Raw genomic sequence first — 23,225 nt, 5'->3', positions numbered from 1 at the left:
CCTGGCCAGTCTGCCACTGATAATAAAGGAATCAGGCCATTGTAAACTGTTTGTATGATGAAAATGAGAAGCTAGTGCTTGGGTGGGGGAGGGATAGAAAGAGAGGGAATGCCGGGGCTACCTGAAGTGAGAGAAATCAATATTCATATGACTGGGCTGTAAACTGCCCAAGTGAAATATGAGATGCTGTTCCTTCAATTTGCGTTTAGCCTCACTCTGACAATGGAGGAGACCGAGGACGGAAAGGTCTGTGTAGGAATGGGAAGGAGAATTAAAGAGTCCATCAACCGGGAGATCACCTTGGTTCATGAGGGCTGATCATAGGTGTTCCGTGAAACGATCACCCAGTCTGTGTTTGGTCTCACCGATGTATAAGGGTCCACATCTTGAACAACGGATACAGTAGATGAGGTTGGAGGAGGTGCAAGTGAACCTCTGCCTAATCTGAAAGGACTGTCGGGGTCCTTGGACAGAGTCGAGGGAGGAGGTATAGTGACAGGTATTGCATCTTTTGCGGTTGCAGGGGAGGGGGTGGTTAGTGTGGGAAGGGATGAGTTAACAAGGGAGTTGCGGAGGGAACGGTGGAAAGTGGTGGAGTTGGGAAAATATGGCTAGTTGTGGGATCCTGTTGGAGGTTGCAGAAATTTTGGACGATTATGTGTTGTATGTGACGGCTGATGGGGTGGAAGGTAAAGACTAGTCTATTTCTTGTAGGTACACAAAATTGCTGGAGGAACTCAGCGGGTGCAGCAGCATCTATGGAGCGATGGAAATAGGCGACGTTTCGGGCTGAAACCCTTCTTCAGACTGATGGGGGGTGGGGAAAGAAAGAAGGAAAAAGGGAGGAGGAGGAGCCCGAGGGCGGGCGGATGGGAGGGTGGGAGGAGACAGCTAGAGGGTGAAGGAAGGGGAGGGGACAGCACAGGCTAGCCAAATTGGGGGAATTCAATGTTGATGCCATAAGGGCGCAAGGACCCCAGACGGAATATGAGGTGCTGTTCCTCCAATTTCCGCTGTTGCTCACTCTGGCAATGGAGGAGACCCAGGACAGAGAGGTCGGATTGGGAATGGGAGGGGGAGTTGAAGTGCTGAGCCACCGGGAGGTCAGGTAGGTTAAGGCGGACTGAGCGGAGGTGTTCGGCGAAACAGTCGCCCAACCTACGCTTGGTCTCACCGATGTAAATTAGCTGACATCTAGAGCAGCGGATGCAGTAGATGAGGTTGGAGGAGATACAGGTGAACCTTTGTCGCACCTGGAACGACTGCTTGGGACCTTGAATGGAGTCGAGGGGGGAGGTGAAGGGACAGGTGTTGCATTTCTTGCGGTTGCAACGGAAAGTGCCCGGGGTGGGGGTGGTGCGGGTGGGAAGGGAAGAATTGACGAGGGAGTTGCGGAGGGAGCGGTCTTTGCGGAAGGCAGACATGGGGGGAGATGGGAAGATGTGGCGAGTGGTGGGGTCACGTTGGAGGTGGCGGAAATGGCGGAGGATTATGTGTTGTATTTGCCGGCTGGTGGGGTGAAAGGTGAGGACCAGAGGGACTCTGCCCTTGTTGCGTGTGCGGGGATGGGGAGAGAGAGCAGTGTTACGGGGTATGGATGAGACCCTGGTGTGAGCCTCATCTATGGTGGCGGAGGGGAATCCCCGTTCCCTGAAGAACGAGGACATTTCCGATGCCCTGGTATGAAATGTCTCATCCTGGGAACAGATGCGGCGTAGGCGGAGGAATTGGGAGTAGGGGATGGAGTCTTTACAGGGGGCAGGGTGGGAAGACGTGTAGTCCAGATAGCCATGTGAGTCAGTGGGTTTGTAATGTATGTCGGTCAGGAGTCTGTCCCCTGCGATGGAGATGGTGAGGTCAAGGAATGGTAGGGAAGTGTCGGAAATCGTCCAGGTGTATTGGAGTGCCGGATGGAAGTTGGTGGTGAAGTGGATGAAGTCAGTCAGTTGTGTGTGGGTGCAGGAGGTGGCACCAAAGCAGTCGTCAATGTAGCGGAGGTAGAGGTCGGGGATGGGGCCCTGGTACGCATCGAACAAGGATTGTTCAACGTACCCGACAAAGAGGCAGGCGTAGCTGGGGCCCATGCGTGTGCCCATAGCTACGCCTTGTGTTTGGAGGAAATGGGAGGAGTCAAATGTAAAGTTATTGAGGGTGAGGACCAACTCCGCTAAGCGGAGGAGAGTGTCAGTGGCTGGGTAAAGGTTGCTCCTCTGGTCGAGGAAGAACCGGAGGGCTCTGAGGCCATCCTGGTGGGGGATGGAGGTGTAGAGTGACCGGACATCCATGGTGAAGATGAGGGGGTGAGGGCCCAGAGAGTGGAATGCGTGGAGGCGGCGGAGAGTGTCTGAGGTGTCTAGAACAAAGGTGGGGAGGGATTTGACCAAGGGGGATAGGATGGAGTCAAGGTATGTGGAGATGAGTTCGGTGGGGCACGAACACGCAGAGACAATGGGTCTGCCGGGAGAGCCGGGTTTGTGGATTTTGGGGAGAAGGTAAAAACGGGCCGTGCGGGGCTGGGGAACGATGAGTTTGGAGGCTTGGTCAGGTAGGGCGTGGGAATTGATGAAGTCGGTGATGGTGCTAGAAATGGTGGCCTGGTGCTCGTCAGTGGGGTCATGGTCCAAGGGTAAGTAGGAGGAGGTGTCCGAGAGTTGGCGCGTGGCCTCAGCTTTGTAGAGATCGACGCGCCAGACTACCACGGCACCTCCCTTGTCGGCTGGTTTGATGACCCAGTCTGGGTTTTTGCGGAGAGATTCGATGGCAGTGCGTTCAGAGGGGGAAAGAGAAAGGGGAGGGAGGTGTCGGAGATGGTCTAAGTAAATGAGTGCAGGATGAAAATTGGTTGTGACGTTGATGAAGTCCATGAGTTCTGCATGGGTGCAGGAGGGAGCACCGATGCTGTCATCAATGCAACGGAGATAGAGTTTGGGGATAGGGCCAGTGTACGCCTGGATGTTCAACGTACCCTACAAAGAGGCAGGCATAGCTGGGGCCCATACATGTGCCCATAGAAGTGGGAGGAGTCAAATAAGTTGTTGAGGGTGAGGACCAGCTCCGCTCGGCAGAGTAGAGTGTGAGTAGAATGTTAGTAGAGGGAAATTGGATGGTTCTGTGGTCGAGGAAGAAACGGAGGGCTTAAAGGCCTTCCTGGTGGGGGATGGAGGGGTAGAGTGACTGAATGTCCATTGTAAAGATGAGGGAGTGGGGGCTCGGAAAGCCGAAGTCATTAAAGAGACGAAGGGCATGTGAGGTATCTTGGACATAGGTCGGGAGAGATTGGACCAGGGGGGATTGAATAGAGTTGAGGTACGTGGAAATCATTTCCGTGGGACAGGCAGAAACAATGGGTCTGCCAGGGCAGTTGTGTTTGTGGATTTTGGGGAGAAGGTAAAAACGGGCTGTGCGGGGCTGGGAAACGATAAGGTTGGAGGCTGTGGAAGGCAGACAGCCAGAAGTGATGAAATCAGTAATGGTGTTTGAGATTAAGGCCTGGTGCTCATCTGTGGGATCCTCCCCCTCCCCCTAGTCACAACAGAGACAGAGTCCCCCTAGTCCTTACCTTCCACCCCATCAGCCGTCACATACAACGCATAATCCTCCAAAATTTCCCGCCACCTCCAACGGGATCCCACCACTAGCCACATTTTCCCATCTCCACCCCTTTCCGCCTTCCGCAGAGACCGTTCCCTCTGCAACTCTCTGGTTAACTCCTCCCTTCGCACCCAAACTAGCCCCTCCCCAGGTACCTTCTTCCCTGCAACCGCAGAAGATGCAACACCTGTCACTATACCTCCTCCCTCGACTCTGTCCAGGAACCCCGACATCCTTTCAGATTCGGCAGAGGTTCACTTCCTTCTTACACAATAGATTAGACTGAATGTGTCCGATGCCAGAGGCTTGTGATAAGGATAAATATATGGACCTCATGCTTTGTATTATCCCAGTATCTGGTGATTGCATGCAGTACCTTTCGTGGTATATACCTTACAGATTTTCACCACTATGTTACACTTCCACTATTGTATCCTCATGTCTTTGGATGTGAAAATTGAAAGGTTTGCGGAACATTAACCCCTCAATTCCACACCTTGACATTTCCACATGTGGTAAACATTATTTATTATGCTTAATGCCCTCAAAATGCCTTTTATTGTCCCAGTTTAGGAAAAAATTCATATCCCATGTTCACAACCAACCAAGAGTCAGATATTTTTCACTACCTTGTATTGTTACAAAAAAGCATATTTTATTTAATGAATGAATGTTGCAATAACATAAATTCTGCTTTTTGAGAGCAAAGTAGCAGCCAGCAGATATAAATAAAGGCAATCTAAATTTGATAGGTGGGAGCCAGGTAATTCGCTTGATGAAAGCAGCCTCAATAACACAGGAAGTGGGCTTTACAGGAAGATGCTGCCCAGGTGATTTTCCTGGTTTCTGAATGGGGAAGGAGCTGCATCTTACCAGTGGTCCAACTGTGGATTGGAAAATATAAAAATGTGATGCATTGCAATGCAACATTGCAGGGAGCAAACCAACAGTTCGTAATCAACCATTCAATCAATTAATCAATTAATTAATTACCCAGTTAAATATATATAACTGCTCTTCAGTGGCCCCGATACTTGTGTATCAAAGCTTTGAATAAGTCTGCCCTGGTGTGTCTAAAAGGACTTTGTGGGTTGGAGGGGCATGGTGAAGACAATGATTTGTAAGTAATAAATAAAGTATCTGTCTTGCATTAATGCAGGGTAGCAGACAATGCACAATTAATCAATAGCATCTGAATAGACACAGTCTAGCTTGGAAACACCAACACACTAATTCACTCATAACCTGTCACCACTACATTGTAGCCACTTAACAGACTCTATTCCTCAGGCTTCCCTGTAACAGTGGAGCGGTCGATTCACTAACCAGATTATTGCACAAGGTGTGTTTAGTATCGGGTTACATTAACCTCATATCCCGGTTGTATTCATTGCACATGGTTAATTGGTATTCCCTTCAAGGATCAGAAATATTTCCATCAACATACTTGAATTTTTTTTTGTATCTTTCAGTTAATGTTGTTGCCTTCACTTGACACTCAATAAAGTGTTGTCTGCGAGCAGACAGTCTATTAGACAGTGACCAGATTCATAATGGAAGTAGTCCGTGTAAACCTGTCTAGCTATATTTGTGATGTCCTGGCTGTTATTTCATTGTGTCCATGAATCAAAGAGTTTGTGCAAAGTTGCTGAATAAATACTACCACACAGAGCAGGAGAATAGAGGGCTGATCTGAGGAGAGAATTCCTGAATTGCTTTCTGTGCACTTTACTGACCAGATTCAGAGCGTCCTGTTGCAGGGTCTCAATCCAAAATGTCAACTTTAACTTTTTGCCTCCATATATGCTGCTTTACCGCTGAGTTCTTCCGGACTTCAGTTTTTGTTCTCGATTTCAACATTTGCAGTCTCTTTTGTCTTCAGATTAACATGGTCGATGGAAAAATGGTCATCTGGTGTCTTGGCTATTGAGAATAAAATGTTTACAGTTGTCTATTTTTCATCCTTTTCCAGGTTGTTTTCCATGCCCAGGGCCAAATCCTAATCCCATAGCACTGGGAAGCCGTTGGCTTGCCTATGCTGAGAACAAGGTAAGGTGGACTTCTGTGTTTTATTAATATTATTTTGCAGATGTTAGAACATTTGCAAGGCCAGCATTCATTGTCTATTTCTAAAATATAGAAAACCTTATAAATTGGGCTTGCAAAAAAAACAAAAAAACTGGCTTGGGTGTTGAGATTGATTAGAAGCCCATAATTAATTGTCACTTGCAAGCCAAGCCCTCAGTATGATAAGTATATCAGGAGAATAGATAAGAGGGAAACTAGTGGATATGGTTATTTGGGCTTTAAGAAGACAAATATATAAGGGTACATGGGATTGGGTATAATATTTTGTGCTGGTTTGGGGGGTGATTAATGGATAGAAAATAGAATGGACGTACATGGGCCAATTTCAATCTGGGATGCTGTGAGATGCCATGGGATTGGTGCTGGGGTGCTGTTTACAATGTATATTGGAGATTTGTGAGGACCACATATAATAGATTCAATTTTTCTGAAGATATAAAGTTGGATGAAAATGTGGGTTTTGAGGAGAATGTACAGAGGCGATGGGGATGGGGATGGAGATAGAGGCAGGTTGTGAAAAGGTGAGGATGTGGCAGATTAAATATACGAGGGAAATGTGAGGGTGTCCACTAATGGTTAAAAAATGTTGAACAGTGGAATTTCTTTCAAATATTGATAGATTGGAAGGTGTTGGTGTTTGAGAGACCTGGCCTAGATAGAGTGAATGTGGAGAGGAAGTTTCCAGAAGTGGGAGAGTCCAGGACCAGGAGGGCACATCCTCAGAATAAAAGGACGTTCCATTAGAATGGAGATGAGGAATTTGTTTATCAAGCTGGTTGTTATTTTGTGGAATTCATTACCACAGTTGATGGTGGAGGCCAAGTCATTGGGTATTTTTAAAGTGGAGATTGATAGGTTTTTGATTAGTAAGGATGTCAAAGGTTATGGGGAATGGCGTTGAGAGGGAAAATTAGATCAGCCACAATCAAATGGCGGAGCAGATGCAAAAGGCCGAATTCTGCTCCTTTGTGTTATGGTACACAAAGAAAGTTAACATGGAAGTCCAGGAAGCATTTAGAGAGATAATGGGCAGGTTGGACTTTATTACAAGAAGCTTTGAGTAGAAGAATGAAGATACCTTAGTGCAATAAAATATAGTCCTGGTGTGACCTTGTGGAATATTGTGTATTTCTGGTCTCTTTCTAAGGAAGGCTATGCATGCAACAAAATTCTTACAAGGTTAGTCGGTGTCTGAGCAGGAATGATGTTTCACCTCACTCCCCACAGTGTAAAGCATGGTGCATGGGAGCACCTCATTCTCAAAGTTCTCCCACAATATTTTGCACTATCTGACTCAAAATCCTGTTATAGGAGCACCTTTGTCATGTAGATCTTAATCGTTCAATAAAGCAACTTTCCATCAACTTCTCAAAGGCAGCTTTGGGATGAACAAAAAATGCTGGTCTTGGCACATCCTATATCTTACTACAAATAACCCAGGGAAAGAAGTGTAGTAATGAGGATGTTTTAATTGATGATTTCTGTGTTTATATATGTGTATGATGTACATTTTGCTGTTGGCAATGAATCTGCAAGATATGAATTAGCTGGTGGCTCAGCCGCTTTGAGCCTGAATTGGAAAACCAGAATGCTGGCTCAAAATTGAGCTGCAGGCCTCTAGAAAGAATTGGGCCACCGTTAGTTGCTGCGCCAAAATGTACAATTAAACAAATAACTATTGAATAACTTAACTCCTCGGCAGTGGCCCGAAGGCAAGTCTTCTGAGTGGAGTGCAGAGTGGCAAAGGAGTCGGGATGGAAATTACTAGGATACTGTGGAGTTCACTTATGCTGGTATTTTTTATCCCAAGCCAGCTTCAGAGTAAGAGCAGAAACAGTTGGGCTTCTACTCCCCCTTCACAATATCAAGTTTCATGTTAAGTCCTAAATTACTTGTTAGGCTGTCACTTACAAACTTAGAGGATGGATAATTGGACTTTATTCAGTTCCCAATTTAAATTAAAAAGTTCTGTCTTTATTTTTAGATATATTTCCCAGTAAATTCTGTGACCACCTTTATAATGGAAACTGCTACATAAGCCGTCATGCTCCAGTTACACTCTGCTGGCAGTGGTTGCACAGCAGACATCTACTCCAGAGTGCATATAATTGCAGCATCATAACTTACATGGCCTGTTCCATTACAAATTTATACCAGGGCAATTATGGGGAGGGGGGGAAGAATATTGATGGCAATTATGCAGACGTACCATTCTTAACATAAATTGTTGCTAAAATATATCTGATTTGATTTCCCATATATTGGAATGCATTTTTTTTTGCATTTAATCAAGATACATAATGGTGAATAATAAGATAAATGATGAAACTGTAAATTACTTGCCACAAAAATGTGCGTTGCTTTCTTAGAAGGGAAAATAAAATTGTCTCAAGCCTCTGAAAGGAAATAGGAATTACTAATTGCTTCTGGAGTTCTACTACTTTAGCTAATGTTACTGTCTGTCCTTTTGCCCCTACTCAGCTCATTCACTGTCATCGATCCCGTGGAGGGGCCTGTGGAGATAACATCCAGTCTTATACTGCCACAGTCATCAGTGCTGCCAAAGTGAGTTTAGCACTTAATGAAGGGACAGTGAGTCAAACATTTAAGCTGCTTATAGGCGTCCAAAACAACTTCGAACCAGAGTATGACATCAAGGAACACAAAGCAACAAAACACTGTGAACTATGAAACCTGAAGCCAAGCCCGGTTAGGCAACGAAAAGAGCCATTATTCTGCCTACATTTCTTCCTTTGTAAATCACAGTCAGCTCTGTTAAATATGCATTTCAATTGATTCCTGTAATTTGTTTATAATGTGTATTGCAAATTGGTCAAAAAGATATGTAATGTAAGCGTGTGATGGATGGGATGTAGTAGCAGAGGGCGACTTGGAAAGGAAATTGGGAGTGATGATAGACCACCACTTTCAATGTCTGGACAATATGGTCAAACAATTAAAAAGTCAATAGAATGCTGGAATATGTATTTAGAACAAGTCTCTGGAGGTAATGTTGGGACTTCACGGCATGGCCAGGGCAACTTGATAATGCAGAGAAGAACACAGCAGTTCTGATGAAAAATGCTGCATCTGTGAGGAAAATGTTGAATTTTAACCATACTGTATGATGAGAATAATATTTAATGGGTATAGAGTATATGGGTATCCCTTTTTAGTGTTATAAAGGAAATGAACAAATTATTAATGCCACTGCACAATGCTGGCTAGTAATGTCCATGGCCCCTGAATGGATGACTCAAGAGGAGAGATGTAAATAAACCACATCTTCCATTACTACTGAATGAATGAATGAAAGAATGAATGAATAAGTTTATTGAGTATGTACACATACAAGGAATTTGCTTGGTGCTTCACTTGCAAGTAACAACATCTTTTAATGCTGTTAGGGAGGCTAAGTGTTAACTCCAGAACTTGAAGTATGGAATTATACAGATGTATCTCTTCAAAGCACACTAACTTTAGAGATGATGTTGCACGGAAACAGACCCTTTGGCCCATCGAGTCCGCCCTGACACGTGATTACCCCGTACACTAGCACTATCCTACACACAAGGGACAATAAACAATGTTTTACCAAAGCTAATGTGGGAGGAAATCTGAGCACCCAGAGAAAACCCACGTGGTCACAGGAAGAACGTACAAACTCTGTACAGACAGCACCTGTAGTCAGGATTGAACCTGTGTCACCACTGTGTCGCCCCTAACTGCAAATAAAATTAGCTAAGTGTGGTGAAAGAGGTGAAAATTTGATGGTTGATGTACAATGGGATGGGAAAGAAATGGTGAAACAAAAGGATGAGCCTTGAGCTAATGTCCATTTCTTGGTCTCATTGTATCTATGTTATTTCCCTCTCCAATCTTCTGATTTTTCCTACTGCTAATCAATGACACAAATCTGTAAATACACAGACATTAAATGAGCATTCTTCCTGGCTAATCCTTGAAAATGAGTTGAAAGTAGGGATAAATCAGGGAGGACATCACAGCCATATTCAAAAGCAGCTCATTTGATGTATGCATGGAGATCTAAGGGAATAGTCCTCAGTAACTAGAATCTCAGCCTCATTTAACTTCCTCATTGCCTTTTAAGTCAGTCTCTGGATGAATACTTTGATGCCTTCATATGTAATTTTCATGATAAATATTAAAATGGAACTGTGATTCAAATTCCTTGCATTTTGAGGTTTAGCACAGGGGCGCCACAGTAGCACAGCAGTAATTTGCTGCCTTACATGCCAGAGACCCCGATTTGATCCTGGGTGCTGTTTCTCCTACTTAAGAGGTATTTAAAATCAAAGGGCATTGCTTTAAGGCAAGAGGTTTAGAGGGAACCCGAGGAAGAATTATTTTTTCATTCATATTGGGTAGTTGGAACCTGGAATGCATTGCCAAAGCTGGTGATAGAAGCAGAGACTTTCACCCTGATCTGCATGAGCACTTGAATAGCCAAGGCATCGGAAGCTACAGCCCATGTGATGGAAGGTAGATTGGTATAGATGGTACTCAGTGGTGGCATGTACATGGTGGACCTGTTTCTGTTCTGTATGATTCAATGATGGTCGAAAAGCCAGTACAAATGACTGACCCTGGCATTTGTTGGGGTGTTTGGTTGCGCATTCCTTCCAATGAGATTAATGAGTGAGTATACTTTCTCAAATATCAGAGAACAATCAGCCACTGGAGGGAATTTCTGTGAAAGTAGATTCCGTTTTTACCTCTGTGTTCACAAGTTTTCGGTGTGAGTTATTGAATAAATGAACAAGAGCAGGAAACCTGCCTGCTTTTTTTTATTTCCTCAGTAGATGCCAATTGTAACACCTCAACATCTGCCCCAGATAGATAATTAAGCTATAAAACTTCAGAATTAAAATCTTGGAAACTATTTTGGGAGTTGCATGCTCTGGAGGAGATATTTAAACTGTAAGCATAATCAGATAGTTCTAAGTAATTAAGTTTGGAGATTTTTTCCCCCAGTTCTTTGTTAAATAATCCACCAGCCCAGAAATAATATTTACTCATTCACTGGTTTCATCAGTGATATACAATGTTTGTTGTCACTGCATTACTCCAGTTAAACATATTTATTTGTCAAATTAAGTGACATCCTGAATGCTGTACAAAATATATTTTCTCTATTGAAAAATCCAGTGTATTATCACAGCATTGTACAAGTTAGACTTCCATAACATTAACTATTTAAAAAAAAACCTCAACAGTTGTTTTATGCACCAGTACACATCACATATTTAGCTTAATCTTTTTCTGACTATTAATGAAATACTCAATTTTGGTTTAAAATAAAGAAAAACTAAGATATTAATATGTTAGAGCTGAAGTCTGCAAACTCCCTTGCCCTGTCCTGTGTTCAGTTGAAAGTGAAAGCTGTGTTGGGTTTACTTCATTGTTTTAAAGGTCAAATATTTGCTATGTATTAAAGAGGAACCTGGGATAGGTTAGTAAATTGGAGGAATTACCTTGACTTTTGGTTAGCGAGTCTGCCTTCAATCCACATAATATTGCTTAAGTATGTGCATTCTTGAACAAATCTTGTGGATGGTCTTCCAACTATTATGACCTGGAGGGAAATTATGTGTTCATCGTTCCAAAAGCCATTGATACACATTGTCCACTTTATTTTTTCAGTGCCAATCAACTGTCAATTAAAGCTGGCTTTTCTATGTTGGCAAAAAAAGAAACATGGTTTTTGTCTTTGAGGAAGCTAATTGACATTGATTATGGTTGTGCTATCATAGTTGGCGTGCATTTGCCAGAAAATAATGAATCCAAGCCTGAGTAATTATTCACACCTAAACAGTGAAACATGCAATTATTGTGACCTTCTGACTTTTGCATGGTCCAAAATTTCATAAAACACTTTAGTCTTATCACTATCTAATTAGAGTCTTGGCTGCTTCCATCTGCTTTAGGTTGATTTAACCCTGGGGTAGTTAATCGCTTTAGTGAAGCCTGTTTCTGTATTCCCTTGTTACTTGATAGCTTCTAAATGAGTCTTTACAGCTTACGTGAGAGCAACACCATTAACGTTAATGGAGGGAGCAGCTGATGCGGCATTTAAAAGGTTAATCGGGCTTCCTGATCATGTACTGTCGTCAATACTGTGTGGCGCCTGTTGGTGTTGGTCCGTGGAAGCCATTTCGCAACAACCCACTAACAGAACATGTGCACATTGTCAAATCATTAATAATTGAAACAAACACTTGGCTACTAATTGATCAGCTGTAATGTGTTTTCTAATCACTGCAGTTAGACTTTTTAGCACTGATCAAAACAGTTTCCCATTGATCCATATTTGTTCTGGCTGGAGACTGTTGTGTTTTCAATGTCTGAAGTGAGGGTGTTGATGCTGGGCTTTGATTGTTTTCTTTCTATTTTGTCTTTGAATGTAATACAGACACTCAAGACTGGTCTCACCATGTTTGGGGAAGCAGTTGGTCGGCTGGCTGGCAGCTTACCCTCGGGGGCAATTGAAGATGAGGTTTCCACACACAGCAGCACTCGACGTAGCCCGTACATCCCCGGAGTTGTCACGATCATCGACACTGAGACAGTTGGGGAAGGACAGGTATTGTGAAAACCACAAGCTAATTGTGGAATTCTTGAGCTGCATTAAATTTCCTTTAATGCATAAACCCATATCCAGTCAAATGAAATAGGAATTATGAGTAGACCATTTTGTCCTTCGAACTCAAATTTGAATGCTGTTGATGGATAGAAAATCAGAAATATCCACCACCATCCTTTTGGGTGAAGAGATTTCTCCTCGCCTCAGTCTGGAGAAGTATACTCCATATTTCAAGACCATGACCCCTTTTGGACTTTCCAGCCTGGGGAAACATCATCTTTATGGCAACCTGTTTTGAGTATGAAGGTAAACAAACCCCCCAGGGGTGATCGGATATTCAAGGACATTGTGAGAAGCTGGAGAAGAAATTGCAGATGCCCTGGCTGAGATATATGAGTCATCATTAAATGTTGGGAGGTGCAGGAACACTGGTGGATGGAAAATGCTGTGCCTCTATTTAAGAAGGGCTGCAAATAAGTCTCAGAACTATAGGCCAGTGAGTCTAACATCTGTGGTTGGAAAGTTACCAGACAATATTCTGACGGAAAAGTTGGACATGCATTTCGATAGACAAGGGCTAATTATGGATAGTCAGCATGGTTTTGTACGTAGGAGATCGTGTCTCATGAATCTGAGTTTTTTTTAAGATGTAACCAAAGAGATTGATGAAGGCAGAGCTGTAGACACTGTCTACAGGGGTGTTAATATGGCATGTGACAAGGTTCAGTATGGTAGGTTAGATTAGAAGGTTAGATCGAATGGGATCTAGGGAAAGCTAACTGATTGGATAGAACATTGGCTTCATGGAAGGAAGCAGAGGGTGATGGTGGAGGGTTGGTGGACCGGAGGCCTGTGACTAGTGGTGTGCCTCAAGGATCAGTGCTGGGGCCATTGCTGTTTGTGCTTTATATCGATGATTTGGACAAGAACATACAAGGCATGATTAGAAAGTTTGCAGATGACATAAAAGTGTCAAAGATTATGAAACATCATAGCAGGATCTTGATCAGTTGGGCAAGTGGGCAGAGTAATGGTTAATAGAGTTTAATACAGATATAGGTGGGGTATTGCAATTTGAGAAGTCTAACCAACGCAGAACCTGCACAGTAAATGACGGGTCTGGGGAGTGTTGTAGAGCAGAGGGATCTGGTGTTGGGAGTGCTGTTGCAAAGTTCCTTAAAAATGGCGTCACGGGTGGAAAAGGTGGTCAAGTAGGCTTTCTGACAGATTGGCCTTCATCATTCAGGGTATTGAGTATAGAAGTTGGGATGTTATGCAACAGCTGTACAAGACGTTGGTGAGGCCACAGTTGGAATATTTAGCAACGTTACAAAATTTTGAGATTTTAAAAATCAAGTCTGCAATTTATCCCATCAGATAAAGCATAAAAAGAAGTTTAATTTGACACCTAATTCACTTTCATACCTTCAGTATTAAAAAAGATACGGCCATTTTCATACTCTGAAATTAGTATCTTGTTCCCTATTGCTTTTCCATTGACTTAACACAAAAGCTGTGATCGAGGACAGTCAAAAGCCCATAACTTTCTTAAAAATTAAGAGAACTGAATGAAATTTTCAGTTATTATAGATTGAAGCATTCTGAAACAAATATGAAACAATCTTACTTGGATGACCTGAAATTAAAGCATATAATTAGTTAGTAACCTGATTGTAGCTAATTACAAATTTCAATTACTAGATCTAAACATCTATCCATTTCTTAAGAAAAGGTTAACATTTTTAAATAGCCTAAGTGTCCAAATAACATTCACACAAGAATTCACCATATATCATGATTTTAAAATCTCATTGTCATGAATTTATAGGCCAAATGGAAGGAATTTAGTGTTTAATTCCCGTAAATTAATGGCCATTTTAATCATCTTGCGAGGGTTTTTGTGGAACGCGGTTGATTGGAACCTTGCGGTTTGTGGTGAATTTAAACCCCATATCGGCAGGAAAAACACTGCCAGTTCGTATATGGGGCCCAAATCACATTTTCGCAATGTGAAATTTTGATTAAAGTAATCCTAAGAAGCAAGTTTATAGGTAAAATTAACGACTCACCTTATGTTTTGTCCCGTACGTGAGATCCGTTCCGTTGTCTGCGTTGACGGCGTTAGAAGTCGCTTTTTATTTTACTCCAGCACTGAAATTGTCCCGCGATTTAAAAAAAAAAATCAGAGAGCGGAGTCGGAACGATTACTCAGCATCACGTAGCAGCCCGAGAAAATATATCTTGGACAGGCAGGAGAAAACGGCATTTTAATACCGCCCCCACCCCCCCCCCCCCCGTTAAAGGCGCCAATGTCGCACACACGGCCAGTGGCAGAACTGCAGCGCCGCTGAAGGTAAGTTTTGTAACATACCTAGAATATTGTGTTCAGTTTTGGTCACAGAAAGCTGTTATTAAACTGGGAAAAGTACTGAAAAGATTTATGAGGAGACCAGACTTTTCTCCAAAAATGCTGCTTGTCCCGCTGAGCTACAGCATTTTGAGTCTATCTGCGCTGTAAACCAGCATCTACAGCTCCTTTCTACACATACCTCATAAAAGATTTATGAGCATGTTGCCAGGACTTGAGGGTTTGGGCTAAAGGGGCAGGCTGGCTAATCTAGGACTGTATTCCTTGGAGTGTAGGGGATGAGGGATGATCTTATAGAGGTGTATAAATCATGAGGGGAAATAGATAGGGTAGATGCACAAAGCCTTTTACCAAGAGTAGGGGAATCAAGAACCAGAGGACTAGAGGTTAAGATGAGAGGAGAAAGAACAACGTTTTCACACAGACGATGATGGGTATATGGAATGAGCTGCTCAGGGAGGTAATTACGACAGAAACTATAATAACATTGGAAAGACATTTGATAAGGTAAGGTTTAGTAGGATATGGGTCAAAAGCTGGCAGGTGGGACCAGCACCTTGGTTCAGATGAGCAAGCTGGGCCAAAGTGCCTGCTTCTGTGACGTATGACTCTATGACTAAGAATTTTGTATGTTTCAAGAGGCGAGAGTGTTTAATTGTCATATGCGCTGACAATGGAACAATGACATTATTACTTGGAGCCTGTATATACAATAAACACATATAATATACAATAACAAAAAAAATCAATAAACGAACAACCACAACATCAATACAAAAACATAGTGCAACCAAAGACAGTTCATGGAATTTCATAGTTGAGGTTAGTGAAGAGCCACACGGTTGTTGGGAATAAGTTATTCTTGAACTCGTATGCAGGCATTTAATTATGATATGTTATTGTTGTCTGACAAATAGCAAAATAATGAAATGATGCAACTTTTTAAAGAATTATAGAAAAGGTTAGAAATACTGGATGGATCAGTCTGAACCTCAGAGAGGCTGTGTAGCCCAGCCTTCATCAGTCTGTATATGCCAATGGTTTCTGTGTCCAGCTTCCAGAGTTTCCTGCTATTCTGTCATTGTTGGTCATTTTAGGTTGTATGCAACAGGAGAAAGTTTCAGTACAAAAATAACCAAACAAACATTTGGGTTCATAATAATAATAATAATAATATTTTTTATTGTCATTGCACGTCAGTGCAACGAGATTTAGTATGCAGCTTCCAACCGATGTAAAAGAAGAGTAAAATAAATAAATAAGCTGTGTGACGTGACCATCCGAGGGAGACAGTCTGGGGGGGATGGGGGGCACTCAGCAGGGCCGGTTCAGAGCCGCTATAGCTCTGGGAATAAAGCTGTTTCTGAGTCTGGAGGTTCGGGCGCAGAAGGCCTTGTAACGTCTGCCGGAGGGAAGTAGTTCGAACAGTCCGTTACAAGGGTGTGAGGAGTCTTTATGGATGTTGACGGCCTTCCTGAGGCACCGTGTGTGGTAGATGCCCTCCAAGGCTGGTAGCTGTGTCCCAATGATCCTCTGCGCTCTGTGGACGACGTGCTGAAGAGCTCTCCTCTCCGCCTCCGTGCAGCTGAGATACCACACAGAGATGCCATACCACACAGATATGCTCTCTGTGGTGCAGCGGTAGAACGTTGTCAGCAGCTGTTGGGGCAGACCAGTCTTTTTTAATGTCCTCAGGAAGAACAGTCGTTGCTGTGCCTTTTTGACCAGCGCAGCGGTGTTGGTGGACCATGTGAGGTCCTCAGAAATGTGAGTGCCTGAATTACTGAAACTTGGGGGTGTTGTTAATTAAACATTCGTTTGGCTATCACCACTGCAGCAGCTGATGAGTAATTCCAGAATTAACTGCTCTAAGCAGCATTCATTTCATTTTGGTGATAAATACTTTCAAAAGTTGTAAGGAGTCTTATCCGGAAGTGATTAGTCAGGAGTGTTGCACTTCCATATTCCAGATGGATGGTTCAGCAAATGTTTGAACCAATGTGGTAATGGATGCTTCTTCCTTATGAGCATAGCAAGGGATTCCTTTTGCGACGAACTTCAATGAATAGAGGTTGCCTGCTCAGTGTAGACTTTACTTTAGGCTTTAGAGATACAGCATGGAAACCCCGGGTCCGCACCGACCCGCGATCACCCCATACACTAGCACTTTCCTACAGACTGGAGACAAATTACAATTTTACAGAAGCCAATTAACATCCAAACCTGCATGTCTCTGGAGTGTGGGCAGAAACCGGAGCATGTGGACCCTGAGAATGTAAAAAAACTCCGTACAGGCAGCATTTGTAGTCAGGATCGAACCAAGGCCTCAGGCACTGTAAGGCATCCACTCTACCGCTGCGCCACTGTGCCGCCTTTGGCATTTGTCACTGACATTTACGGCCCACCTCCTTGTTCTTCTAATGTGTAAAGGGTACAGTAGTACAACGGTTCTGTGTTTGGACTGGAATCTAGAAGCTTAGAGTGTTGATCTTGATGGAAAAAATCTACTGTCCTTAGCCTGTTTGGTCTCGATCCACCAAAGTGTTTGACTATTTTCTCTGAAATGGCGTGGAAATATATTTGGTTAATGTGGAACGAAATACATGTCCACCTTGCCAACAAATAAGTAGATTAAAAATAAGTCATTGGGATCAACTTCACCTCTCACTGAAATTACTAACAGCCAAGAAAGTATAAACATTCTTGCTAAAACAAAATGTGAACAACAGGAAGCAACACCACCACTCAATGTCTTTACAATTCCCATATCTCTTGATTCCTTTAATATCCAGAAATCTGTTGATCTCAATTTTGGATGAACATGGTGATTAAGCCTTCACAGCTGAGCTCAGGAATTCTCATGATTCGGTACCCTCAATTGGAGAAAAAATCTTGTTATGCATGACATGCCCTTAAAATGAGTTGCCTAGGTCTAGATTTCTCTGCCAGAGGAAATACTATCCCAATATCTATCTTGCTGAGCCCTTGAAGAATTTTGTTTGCTTCAATTAGGTCACTTCTCATTCTTCTAAACTCTAAAAAATAGAGGCAAGTCTATGCAGTATCTCCTCACGTGAAAGGCTTGCTATCCAAGAACCAGGCTGGTGAATCTTTGCTTCACTCCCTCAAAAGCATATGGAGATTTTTGTAAATGGGGAAATTAAATTTTCACATTGTATTCCAACTGTGTTCTCGACAAGACCTAGTGTAACTGTGGTAAGATTTCTTTGCTCTTGTATTCTAATCTTCATGTCCTCCAAATCTGAGGAAGGACATTATTGCCATAGAGGGAGTGCAGAGAAGGTTCACCAGACTGATTCCTGGGATGTCAGGACTGTCTTATGAAGAAAGACTGGATAGACTTGGTTTATACTCTCTAGAATTTAGGAGATTGAGAGGGGATCTTATAGAAACTTACAAAATTCTTAAGGGGTTGGACAGGCTAGATGCAGGAAGATTGCTCCCGATGTTGGGGAAGTCCAGGACAAGGGGTCACAGCTTAAGGATAAGGAGGAAATCCTTTAAAACCGAGATGAGAAGAACTTTTTTCACACAGAGAGTGGTGAATCTCTGGAACTCCCTGCCACAGAGGGTAGTCGAGGCCAGTTCATTGGCTATATTTAAGAGGGTGTTAGATGTGGCCCTTGTGGCTAAGGGGATCAGAGGGTATGGAGAGAAGGCAGGTACGGGATACTGAGTTGGATGATCAGCCATGATCATATTGAATGGCGGTGCAGGCTCGAAGGGCCGAATGGCCTACTCCTGCACCTAATTTCTATGTTTCTATGTTTCTATGTAACAAAGGCCAAGATACTATTCACCTTCCTAACTGTGTCTACTTCATGTTAACTTTATGATTTATGTGCAAGGACATCTAGATCCTTTTGAATATCAACATTTCCTAATCTCTCACCATTTAAAAGATGCTTAGCTATTCTGTTATTTGTACCTGTGGATAACGTTTCTTTCCTCATGGTACTGCATCTGCAAAGTTGTTGCCTACTCATTTAGTTTGTCTAAGTTCTAGTAGACGCTTAAAATAGATTTGAGGTACCCAGTGGACATTATAGATTTGGATTTTGGGACGGCTTTTGATAAAATTGTCAGAGGATGTTGGTCAATAAGATTAAAAAGTGAAATTGGAGAATTTATTTGCATAGATAGAGAATTGGTTATCAAACTGAAAGAAATGAAACATTTATTTTGGTTTGGGAATTGTACCTGAATTCTAGCTTATTTTAAACATAGAGGATATATAATTATGCAGAGAAAATGAAGGCTGTAATTTGGAATGGTAAATCATGAAAGATTATGTTAATTGCTGAATTTGGTAGCATAAGCAAAAGATTCTAAAATTAGCATAAAATTATAAAAGGACTGAACAAGCTAGATGCAGGAAAAATGTTCCCAATTTTGGGCGAGTCCAGAACCAGGGGCCACAGTCTTAGAATAAAAGGGAGGTCATTTAAGACTGAGGTGAGAAAAAACCTTTTCACCCAGAGAGTTGTGAATTTATGGAATTTCCTTGCCACAGAGGGCAGTGGAGGCCAAGTCACTGGATGGATTTAAGAGAGAGTTAGATAGAGCTCTCGGGACTAGTGGTGTCAAGGGATATGGGGAGAAGGCAGGCATGGGTTATTGATAGGGGACGATCAGCCATGATCACAATGAATGGCGGTGCTGGCTCGAAGGGCCGAATGACCTCCCCCTGCACCTATTTTCTATGTTTCTATGTTTCTAAGCATAAAAAGGAAGATTTTAACTCATGTAAAGTTTTGTTAGTATATGAATTTATTACCACAGGTTGTTGAGTTGATCAAATTACAAATTAGATTAGCACTCAAGAAGAATGCAAAAGAATACGGAAAGATATTGAAAATAATATGAAAATGGATGGCTGGTGTGGAAGGAGGAAGGGTTTTGTGCTTCTTTTGGTGGCTTTTAAAACATTTACATTGCATTGCAAAGTCTGCCTATTTCATATTTATGTTGCAAATAGATCATTCATTTGTTATGCAGTCTGTTTGAGCGTTAAACAAGTGCATCTTCATGGGTATCCATGTCGCAAATGAAAGCAGTTGAAAGTGGCGGTTACATGCCCATGGGGAAATGGGAGAGGATTGTGAAATGAGGAAAGAGTAAAGTGTTCTAAACTGTGATCAAAGCTCTGCAGTTTTTAAGAGTGTGTTACAAATAAAAGCCCTTCGTCTACTTCCTTTGTTTTCTTGGGTGTATCATTTTAGTACTTGGATTTCCAGCCTGCAAAGGGCACTGAAGATAGTGAAATGAGTGCAGCAGTGGAGATGGCATTACAGTTGAGAGATGCTAGACAATGTTACCAACAATTCTATGAGAGCATTGCAGCCTGAAGTGGCTTTATAGTGTTCCATGATTAAAAGAATGCTCACCTTGTTCTGTTAGGCATATTTGAATAGTGAAGCAGCAGTTTGTGAGTTGGAGTTGCTATGTGGTTTCTCCTTAATGTGATCCCTTTTGTACATCGTCCTCCAGCAGATTGCACCCGGTTTACAGATGTAACCTAAAACTGTTGCACTTTTTATAAGAGAGCAAAATTCACTGCTCAGTGTAATATTGTCTTCCTCAGCTTCATTAAAGCAGTTCTGCTTTTTGTCAAAGAGACATTCTTTTGTCTCCGATAAATGAGTCAGATTGAGCACGGGGGCTGGTTTGTGTTTTATGCAGGGCTGCAATTGAAAGCAGTAGTGTGGCAGTTAATGTCATAGTTGGGTCGACAGATCACTCCAGATTTGTGTAGTGATGTCTGAACTCAGTTACAACTATGATTGTGTTGAGCAGAGGAACTCTTGGCCCATTTACCTGTTTAATTAAACCTCCAAAAATAAATGTATTTCTATTTTCATCTTTATCTGCTCCTTTTGCCCAACCATTCATTAATGATTTTTTTTTATTTGTTACATTCTCTCTGAATTTTCTGTGAATGAAATTCACGGTTTGCTTCCTGGTTAAAAAAAACAACTTATTTTAAAATTAAGCTGCTGGAGTAATTCAGCAGGTCAGGCAGCATCTGCAGAGCGAAATGGACAAATGGTAATTCAGTCTGAAGAAGAATCCTGACCCAAGACATCGTCTGTCCTTTTACCTTCGCAGATGCTGCCTGACCAGCAGTGTGTTTTTTTTAACTTGGATTTCAGCATTAGTAATTCCAGCATCTACAATCTCTTATGTCTCCTCTTACTGTTAAAATCAGTTGCTTAGTCCAGAAGCTTGGTATTACAGTGGCATTCGGTTCAAATATATAATCCTCCACAATAAAAGAGCTTGTCAGTGCACAATTGCCCAGCATAACACTTACCGAGTGACCATTTGGAAGACTCCTGGATGGTTTCTACTGCCAAGGAACAGGGAGAAATATGATTTTTGCTCATGCAACATATATCTTCAGTTATACTGACTGCAATAGTGGAGCCTCCACTTCTGTAAATGTATCCTGATTTAGAGTGATTTAAATTAATTATACCGCAAATGTTGGCATCTAATGATTTTTGGAACAGAAACCAAATGAAAAAAATATATATATATTGCATCCACTCCTCCAATCCTGTGTCCTAATTTGCAGGGCCTCATTTATTCATGACTTCTGAGCTCATGACCAATCCAGCAGTCGTTCAGTTTCTAAATTTACATTTTTGTTTTGCATTTCCATATCCCCAACCTCGTCCAGGATGGTAATTATCCGAGGTATCTGCACTCCTTAAATTTTCACATCTTGAACAACTCCAAATTTAACCACTCTACTATTGACAGCCATGTTGCCTTTTGCCAATGCTAACCTCTGAAAATTCATCCTCAACTTTTTTGCCTCTTATATATCCATCCATGTTTTTAAGCATAATGTTCCACGGCACTGCTGAAATGTTATTAAACAAAGGTTGACACTGCCGCGTAATGAGATATTCATGCAAATCACAAATTGGGCAAGAAATTTCAGATCTTCAGGCATTGACAGCGAAAGGCACCGTCACTTTAAGATGTTCTTTCAGCATATATACAGTATCTCTATCCCATTGGCCCTTTTTGTAAATTAGTGTCAAATCCCATTGACGAATTATCAATGTAAAGTTGCTATGTTACTGAAGGTTGGCATTGTTCTTTAAATGTCTTCCTACGTCAAGGAAATGGGAAAGAATGGACCTCTGTTTTGGCGTGTCTTTTAGAGATATCTCAGTCGATAATAACATGAACTACTTTGTGTATATGTTGCACTTGGGTAAATGAAGCATCCAACGACAACAGTAACAGCAGTTTACATTTAGATAGCACCACTTCAAGATGCTTCACAAGAACATGATCAATCAAATGCATTATTATTTTGTCATGTGAGGAGGTATTAATACTGCAGGTAAGTTTCAAGAAGTGTATTTAGGTAGTGAATTTCCGTGTTTAGGGTTGAATTAGCTGAATTCATGAATTTAAAGAGACGAATTGGGTGAGTGGAGAGAATACAGAATGTTGATTATGGGGGAGGTGAGGGAGTTCAATTTCGGGAGGCGAATGTGCATGAGGTGAATTAATAATCAGAAATAATTAATTTGTGTTTGGTGATGTTAATTGAAAGGCAGTATTACCCAGGACCTGGGAATTGGTTTGGGATTTCATCACGGGAGCTTTAGTATGCAGTTCAAGCTCCAGAATAGAATAGAATTTATTTATTTGCCACACAACCAGGGTCGGTGGAATTTGGGTTGTCAGCAGCTGTACAATAATAAAGAACACACAACCACAATAAAAATATAACACAAACATCCACCACAGCATTCATCACTGTGGTGGAAGGCACAGAACTTGGCCAGTCCTCCTCCATTTTCCCCCGTGGTCGGGACCTCCACCCTCCGCAGCCGTTGCTGCGGGTGTCCAGATGGTAAGGGACAAAGTCAAAGTCAAGGTAAGTCCAGGATCAGCTCTTCCCCACCGGAGACCGCGGCTTCAGGTTGGTGTAGGCCGCAGGCCGGCGGTCGAAGATTTAAGGTTCCCGCCGCGCCGCAGCCAGAAGCACCGCAGACCGCAGGGCCGATGGTCGACGCTCCCCTCCAGGGGCGATGGCAAGTCCATGCCGCACCCGCGGTAGAAGTTGGCCGCGGGCCGGCCGTGATGGCTTCTTCTTCCCCCGGGTCCCCCACGAGGGATCCCGGGCTGCGGACGCCGCGCCATCTGGAGCTCTGCAGACCACGGCCTCAGGCTGCCGGCTGCCGCGGGCCAGCGAAACGGAGCGGAACAAACACAATTCTCAGCCTACAGTTCTATCCCAAGGACAGAACTTTAGGCATTGCTACAGTTTCACAACACTTTTCCAAAATGTCAGTCTACATTATGCTGAAGACCTGGAAGAGTTTGGGGTTGTGTGGGGAAGCTAATGGCAGGGTTTGAACCCTCAGTTTCTGACCCAGAGGTGAGAGTGCTGCACTGAGCCAAGCTAACACCTAATAAAGCTATGTACAGTTAAGTGAGCACATTTGAAATGTTAGTGTTTTTTTTTTAATTGTGTTTTTTTTCAGTTACTTATTGAATTCCATCTCTTTTAGTTGTAAAAAGATA

The 23,225-nt window shown here is 42.6% G+C and overlaps 1 protein-coding gene across 6 annotated transcripts in view; it reads left to right on the top strand.

The window, feature by feature from the left end:
• The window catches only part of bcas3 (BCAS3 microtubule associated cell migration factor), a 692,691-nt gene that overhangs the window by 137,925 nt on the left and 531,541 nt on the right, over positions 1–23,225 (top strand). For all 6 annotated transcript variants that reach the window (XM_033045811.1, XM_033045815.1, XM_033045814.1 and 3 more), the window contains 3 exons: positions 5,564–5,640; positions 8,161–8,244; positions 12,113–12,283. In XM_033045811.1, the coding sequence (XP_032901702.1) occupies positions 5,564–5,640; positions 8,161–8,244; positions 12,113–12,283 (332 nt within the window). The remainder of the gene's footprint in view (positions 1–5,563; positions 5,641–8,160; positions 8,245–12,112; positions 12,284–23,225) is intronic.

Source organism: Amblyraja radiata, chromosome 28, assembly GCF_010909765.2.
Source record: "Amblyraja radiata isolate CabotCenter1 chromosome 28, sAmbRad1.1.pri, whole genome shotgun sequence".
Lineage (NCBI taxonomy): Eukaryota > Metazoa > Chordata > Chondrichthyes > Rajiformes > Rajidae > Amblyraja > Amblyraja radiata.
This window is presented reverse-complemented; position numbering and strand designations above follow the sequence as displayed.